This window comes from Agrilus planipennis, unplaced genomic scaffold, assembly GCF_000699045.2.
Source record: "Agrilus planipennis isolate EAB-ADULT unplaced genomic scaffold, Apla_2.0 scaffold74, whole genome shotgun sequence".
In the NCBI taxonomy this organism is placed as follows: Eukaryota; Metazoa; Arthropoda; class Insecta; order Coleoptera; family Buprestidae; genus Agrilus; species Agrilus planipennis.
The window spans coordinates 122,484-130,879 of NW_020438975.1; the positions used below are offsets into that span (position 1 = coordinate 122,484).

At 34.4% G+C, this 8,396-nt stretch overlaps 1 protein-coding gene across 1 annotated transcript in view; it reads left to right on the forward strand.

Moving 5' to 3' along the window:
- The first annotated feature begins 4,873 nt into the window (after positions 1–4,873).
- LOC108742385 (facilitated trehalose transporter Tret1-2 homolog) overlaps positions 4,874–8,396 on the forward strand; it is an 18,304-nt gene continuing 14,781 nt past the window's right edge. The window contains exon 1 of the mRNA XM_018477575.2: positions 4,874–5,194. Within this exon, the coding sequence (XP_018333077.1) occupies positions 5,011–5,194 (184 nt within the window). The 5' untranslated portion in view covers positions 4,874–5,010. The remainder of the gene's footprint in view (positions 5,195–8,396) is intronic.

Below are 8,396 nucleotides of genomic sequence, written 5' to 3' on the forward strand. Positions count from 1 at the left end.
TAACCTAACCTACCCTATTGATAAAGATATTTAAATAATGTTTAATATAACTTTCTCAATATTTTTATGTATTTTTCATTAGTTTTACCTTTGAATATTGTTTAAGAATGACTACATAAATATTTACATGCCTAGAAATGTATAAAAATTGGCATATTTATTAACTTTGAACCCCCATAACTTTTTATGGGGGTGAGACCGCCACGAACTTTTTATGGTACAGTGGTGGGGGAGATCTCCTCTTTCAACCCCCCCCCCTTTGGGTAGACCTATACCAAAAAAACAAAATAAATGAAAATTATTTCCATATTCAAGCTTCGTTTTCTTATAATTTGAAAATTTAATAAGTGGATATTACCTACCTATACTGACTTAATGTGCACATGCCTTAATTAAAGTACTGAGATGACGTCAGTAAACTTGATAATTTATCTATAAATGTTTTCCAAAGTTATTGTTATCATTTGCATGAGTAGTGCAACTTTACGAAACTGGCAGAAACAAAAAAGTAAATAAAAGTTTGTCCATAGGAATTTTTGCCGTTGGTTATTTAATTAAAATAATATACAGGATGGTCCAAGAAATATGTTCCAATTCATAATGATTACACATTCGTATAAAACTAATGCTTATTGCTAGTATCCTGTTTGCGAAAAAAAAGTATTTAAATGAAGATGCACGATAAGGATCAATAACCATTATTAGTTGTTCAATTTACCTAATGAATAATTAATTGTGCCTGTGTTTTTATTTTTTTTACTTAAAGTTACTATTCTAGGCCAAAATGTATGCATGTGTGTATGTACGTATGTACATTAATCGCTAACGTTCATACATTATTTGTTTATCTAATCTTCTTAATAAATATCTTAATCGAGTATATGAAATTGTTTAATTAATTTATCTGTTTTTATTCTTCACACATTTTAAGTTAATGTAAAATGGGTGATCTATACTCTACAAGCCTTTAACTAATATTGCAATTTTATTAGTGTAAATACACAAAATATAATTGAACTGCTGTAAAACGCAACTAAATAACCACTTAAATTCGAAAATTTCACAAAACGTTTAGAGACTATTACGCGTTTTAACATCCAAGGTGTTATCCTTAGTTAGTGACTAATTAACCCAGACTCAGTTAATCGGTAACTGAGGATGATACGTTGGGTATTGAAACACATATTAAGTTTCTAAATGTTTTGTGGAGTTTTGGGTTTTAAAGGTTTATTTACTTTAAGTACGTAAAAAGAATCGAAACCAGTAGCCACTAAATTAGTGTTGCCCAAACGCAAGAACAAGACGAGACTTAGCCAGTCTTGGTCTTGGTCTTGCGCCAATACACCTGGTCTTGGTCTTGGTCTTGGTCTTGCGCTCCCAGTCTTGGTCTTGGTCTTGGTCTTGCAGCAAGAGTCTTGCAAGTCTTGCAATTACCTATTAGTCTATTACTATTTATTAAAGTTTACTTTAAATCCTAGAAAAACGTATTAGAATTGGAACATTGTGAGCTTGAATGAATATAGCCATAGTAAAGATCAAGCAGATTAATAAATAACTGAAGATTTGATAAGAAATTCGAAAAATCAACTGACCTATATGTCGTTTTCCATGGAAGTAACTGTTTCTTAATAAACATTTATGATCCTTGCTTTCTACCGCGCCGCCTCGCCACGTGCCGGCTCTATGATAAGGATGCCGCCGCAAATCAAACAATAATATAAAGCGTGTAAAAAAATTCGAAATTATTTTGCATGAGTATACCTACACCCTATGGCGGCAATCAAATAGTGTCAAATGTTATGATTTCGGCGTGGCGGCAACGATTGTTTTAGATTTCAAAAGAAGCCGCCGGCGCGTGTATCATAACCATGTACTTCCGAAAAGCGGCAAATTTCTTTGAGAAGTAAGTACAAAACCTTTGATGCCGCATTATCAAAGTGCCGATGGTTAAAACATAACTATGCATGCACTCAGTTTGATTTTAATAATTTTTTTATTCGCTATGTTTATGGTATTAGTCGTAATGCGCATAGGTCCAGTTTTTCATATTCTTTGATACAGTTTTTTGCGTCTCATAGAATTCCTAAGCGTACCTACCTATACACCGAACTGTTACACCTAACTACTCAGTGAAATAGCGCTAAGTCCTAGCTGCAAGACGCAAGAGTCTTGCAGGCTATGTCTTGTTCTTGCTCAAGTCTTGCACGGTCAGTCTTGGTCTTGGTCTTGCTAAAAATACGCGGTCTTGTTCTTGGTCTTGGTCTTGCAAAAACGCAAGAACAAGACCAAGACTGCAAGACCACGACTGAATTTGGGCAACACTACACTAAATAAAAATAGTAAAATTTGATAAATTTCTTCCGGATCTAACTGTATCTTCTAGAGGAACTGGAAATGGTGTTGTGAATCTAAAAATATCCAAAATTAAATGTTTCAAATCTTTCAATAAATTAAACTGACTCAAGGGGATTTGAAAGGGTGCAAAACTATTAAAGATCTTCTGCATGCAGCAAAAGTACAAGACTCTAAGATGCTACGGCGTAGACGCTAAGGTCACCTCAACCACTACAGAATGTCTTTGTTGACAAATGGTTTAGCAATTGATATGAGGTAATAAAGTTCCTGAATATTGTGAGAGATGCATCATAAATAAGCAAGCTCAAAACTCATTTTCCTACAAGAAAGATAAGGAACTTGCAGAATATTAGGTCGATCTAATTCATTCAGATATTGTAGGTTCTATAAAAAATCAATCTAAAGCTTCTGAGGACCGACAATGGCATGAGTACTGTAGCAGCCGGTTGAATAAGTTCCTCAGTAATCGCGTAATAGTACATGATCTAACGACACATAACAGGAAACATGAGCCGACAAGAAGCAGGCCATCAGTCATCTTAATATTTTTGGGTGTTGTGCTTACGTTTATAGACCTAATGTCAAAAGAAGAAAACTTGACAACCAAAGCAAATATGCTTTTTTGGATGTTCTGATACTAGCAAAAGATAGAAACCTTTAGACCCCAGTATCCATAATCTAATAGCAGTTAAGAAAGTTGCTTTTTTGGAGAAAAATGTCTCAAGTAATATTGTACTCACGCACATGATGTTGTTTCCTTGAAGATAATACCAGATGAAGCAAATAGCACAGAAACTATAGCAACTAATACTCCTAGTTTTCGATACATCAGAAATTCAGAAGACAACATTGAAGTAATTCATGATCAAATCAATAAATCATCAGGTCGTCAATCCTAAGACTGGTTGGACGCGCACCTCCACTCTTTCCTACCCTGAACGAATCTTCACATTTCATTAAAACTAGAACAATCCACATCCTTAACTATTTGCCAACAGTAATCTAATCTAAGTCTACCTCCACCCCTCCTAACTCCCAATTCTGCCCCTAATATGTCTCTGACTAGTCCTTCATGCCTGAGAAGGTGTCCTACCAACCTATCTCTCCTATTTCTTATTGACTTCCATAGAGTCTACTGTTCTCCTATTATTTCTAATACCTCGTCATTTCTAACCTTCTCTGTCCACGGTACCCTCATCATTCGCCTGTAACACCACATTTCGAACGCTTCTAACCTTTTCTTTTCCGCCGCAGTCACCGTCCATGTTTCGCACCCGTACACGTTTCTACAGGGAACACTTTTTAGTGGTTAAAAATGTTAGGGCACAAGAAAAACGAAAGTGTCCCGATTTTAAATTGCCTATTCATTCAAAAGTATGATGAATGAATGAAATATTAATTGGACATTTTATTATTCAATTAACGTACTCCGAATTCACTCCAACGTCTCTAGTCGATTCATGATGAATAAGCAAATACAAAATTAAGCTGTTTATCTCTACCTATAATAAAAGAAAATCCCTCATTCATTGACTCATCAGTCTACCTACCAGCGATCAACGCAAATACCACTTCAAAATCATTATCAAGAATAACGATGAGAACAATAATAAATTAATTTGTAATGTTAATTGTACAGCAACAAGTTGTCGTTTCAATTTCAATTTCATAAAACAGTTTGAAAGATGTTCGTAACCTCTAAGCAATAGATAGAAGTATGACAGTTCCATCTATCTCATGTACTTTCTTATAATGAAAAGTTGAATATACGAGTTGGAATTTCAGGAAATTTTATTATTGATCCCTTTATTCAATCGCAAAACTTGCATGAGGGAATCTTACCTCAATTCGCTTGAAGACTTACTGTACCTCCACATTGTGAGGATATCGAGTTGGTAGAAGAGGTTCCATTAAATGACCTTAAGGTCGCCAAATTTAATACCATGCATTTTATTTTATGGGATCATTTAAAGTATGTTATCTACAAAACCCCTGAGATACTGTAAAATGTAGGAAAGAATGTTAAGCAAAGATTTAATTAGTGTATCGAAGTGAATGGCCTAGCAAATTTAAAATTTATTAATCAATTAAGACCTTTTTTTATTCAATTCTACCTACTTTTTCAACTGGGCTGTAACGTCAATTATCGAGAACTAAAAAGGGTCAACATTTTTATAAAGACAATTGCAGCACCTGACATTTGACCTTCGTTCCATTTAAGATTATTGAGGGAATTGCTACCCCCTTTTGAAGGGATGACTTTACAATTAAAACAAGTCCCCCTTGATCGGTCTCAGGAATTCCCGACAGACAATTGTGGTTAAAAAATTTCCGATGGAAACTTTTAAATGTGCTACCCTGTATATTTGTATGATGCTTTAACTCTTGAGTAAAACAAAACTTGAGATATGCACTTACCGCGTGCTTGTTCATTGGCCGATAAACTTATATCTTGATGGGGTGATAATCAGTTAATTTTTGGCTCGAAATTTTCGTCTCAGTCCGTTACCATCATTCATCAGTTTAAGACACATTTCGGCATCCTTTCGTGAAAGTTTCCCGTTATTTCAATATTATATTTAGCCAGTTAGCGAATTTGAAAATTTTAAAAGTTCCAAAGAAAGATCGAATAATATCTACTTTTTATCCATCACAATGGGCTCGGAAGACAGGCAAGTAGGTTATATTCCAGTAGCAAGGGAAGACCCAACGGAATCGCACAAGGGAAATGGGATCGAGTTGCAAAGCTTCGGAAAGCTGCAATCGCTCGACAAGCTCGCCATGGGAGTCTCCATCGAACCCACCAACCGAAAATTTCTATACGCTGCAGCCCTCACAGGTTGGTCATCTGATACTTTCCATTATTTTACTTCTTAATATCGTTGCATTGTACCATTTTTCGAAAGCTTTTATTTATAAATTTGTATTTAATTATTATTTTAAGTGACATAACATAGTATATGTATCGTATTTCTGTCAATGCACTGAATCGAATAGAATCAAGCTGTAAAATTGTATTACAAGATCCTAGGATCCAGTATTTAATTTAAAGCTTTTTATACAGTAGATAATATGATCAAATAGATAGATAATGTCGCAACACAATTGATACATACAGAAAAAGCATGGAGCATGACTTAAATGTTACAACCAATTCAGCTATCTTTTGAGAGGGAATAGTATAATAAATGACATCGTTATGAAAAAGAAAAAATTTATCATATCCGATACTTATGTACATACATATGTCGTTATAGCTATCGAGCATTTATCGGAAGCGCGATGAAGAGCCCGGAGCGCGAATGAACGATCCCGTGGGGGTCGCCGTGTTTCTGTTTGCCCCAAATTATCGCAGTTCCATCAGAACCAACGAATTTATTTTTTTCTTCAAGCATCACTTCAGTTCATTCGATTCTTTACAGTGCGCCTTCAAGAAGCACAAACAATTTTTTTCTTCTTTGTTCAACTGTAATGGTAAACCGTTTTCATAAAGCTCAATCGTATCTACTCTCACGATGTCTTATTTAGTGTATAAACTGTACAGAATAAAAAAAAATGTTCTCATCTTTATCCTTAATAATGATTTTGAAGTATTATTTGCGTTGATCGCTAGTAGATAGATTGATGAGTCAATCAATCAGGGATTTTCTTTTATTATAGGTAGAGATAAATAGCTTAATTTAACTTTTGCTTATTCATCATGAGTCACTTAGAGACGTTGGAGTCAATTCGGATTATGTTAATTAAACAATAAAATGTAATTAATTAATATTTCACATATTCATCNTGGGGTAAAGCACCCCGGACGTAAACTAGACCTCCATTCCAATATCCAATAGGGATAGGTGCAAAATTTCACGAGTCGGAGCGTCGAATGGTACGACAATGAGGCAAATAGGAAAATTGGAACATTTAGACCTAGATTAAATTACTATTCATCATGAGTCACTTAGAGACGTTGGAGTCAATTCGGATTATGTTAATTAAACAATAAAATGTAATTAATTAATATTTCACATATTCATCATATTTTTGAATGAATAGGCAATTCGAAACCGGGACACTTTTCGATTGTACCGGAACTTTTTTAACCACTAAAACATAGTGTAAAGTGTTCCCTGTATGAGGATACCGTGGATAGAAAAGGTTAGAAATGAAGAAACATTAGAAAGGGTAGGAGAACAGAGGGCTCTATAGAAGTCAATAAAAAATAGACGAGGTAGCTTGGTAGGATGCCTTCTCAGGCATGAAAGTCTAGTCAGAGATATTAGAGGCAGAAACAGGAGTTAGGAGGAGTAGAGGTAGACCAGGATTACATTGCTGTTCAAAAATAGTTAAGGATGTGAGATTTTCTTGTTTTATTTAGGGAAATGCGAAGATTAGATCAGGATATGGAGGAGTGGGGGTGCGCGTCCAACAAGTCTTAGGATTGACGACCTTATGATGATGATGATAATGAAATTTGATTAATACAGTAGAATCCGCTTATAATGATATCGAAGGGAAATGACAAACACGTCATACTAAGTGGGCGTACAAAGCATCATCATCATCATAGAAAATAAACAACTTCTTTCTATTTTGGTTAGTTTTTTAGTTTAATAAACTACAAATTGTATATATTTATTAACAGAAAAAGAAAAAGAACAATGAATTGTAATATCAAAATACATAAGGATGGTCAGCAAAATGAGCGAAAATGTTCTTATTATTAATCATTCGGGTCGCTACAGTAGGATATGATTTCTTGAGAATCAGTCATAATAAACGATATGTCATTTTAAACGGAGTCATTATATCCAAACTTTCCTATAGATAATTTAATATGAAAACCAAACCTGACACTGCAATCACTTCATATTAAGCGGTTGGTCAATATAGGCGGAGTCATACTAAACGAATTCCACTGTATTGTTTAAGTTGGTAATTTTCAAAAAATGACCAGGTATTTCACAAGTAATGCAACATTGAGCAAATATTCATATATATATAGTAAACATTGTTTATAACATATATGCATAATGCATATCTATAACATAAACTATTTCCTTTCGATAACCGATGATGAACACGTAAGAAGTCCAAGTGCTTTATCATTTGATAAGCAGTGCTATTTTTACATAATTTCCCTTGTTAGATAATTACCAATTGAAACAATTAAAGCATTTTATTATAATCTTATATGTACTTCCGTGTTTTATTGGTGTATAGACTATAAACTGATTTTCCTCAACTTGTACAGAATAACCTGCCTACACTATCGGCAGACGGTATAAAGTTCATACGAGATAAATAACTTTTCGATCGATTTGATTCAATCAGCAGAACTTTAGTATCATCGGAAACCGTCAATCTTCTCAATTTTCGTTTTATGAAAATTGTAGGTGGTATAAAGTTTGTCACTTATCCTTAAACAACAGCAGGCAGTTTAAGTTCCCAAAAGTCCAAACGATGCAAAACCATGTTACAACTTTTTCCTCGGATTTATAACAACTACACTACATTATTTATGTGTAAGAAGCTTTCTCGTTCGTCAATGTGCTAAATACGTATCAAAAATAATTGAAAATACAATAATTTGATAAAGACTCCTGGCCAGGATCATAAGGATAAAACTAAAGTTTCTAATTTTCTATATTAAACATACACTTTGTGTAGAATGACAGTAAATAGTGTCCTCCTTTATCGAAATGAAAAAAAAAATAGGCGGATGATGAGGATATCGTGGGTAGAAAAGGTTAGAAATGAAGAGGTATTGGAAAGAATAGGAGAAAAGAGGACTCTATGGAAGTCAATAAAAAATAGGCGAGATAGGTTGGTAGGATATCTTCTCAGGCATGAAGGCCTAGTCAGATTTATATTAGAGGTAGAAACAGGAGTTAGGAGGGGTAGAGGTAGACCTAGATTAGATTACTCTTCGCAAATAGTAAAGGATGTAAGCTGTTTTAGTTTTAGGGAAATGCGAAGTTTAGCTCAGGATAGGAAAGAGTGGAGGTACGTGTCCAACCAGTCTTAAGACTGATGACCTTATGATGATGATG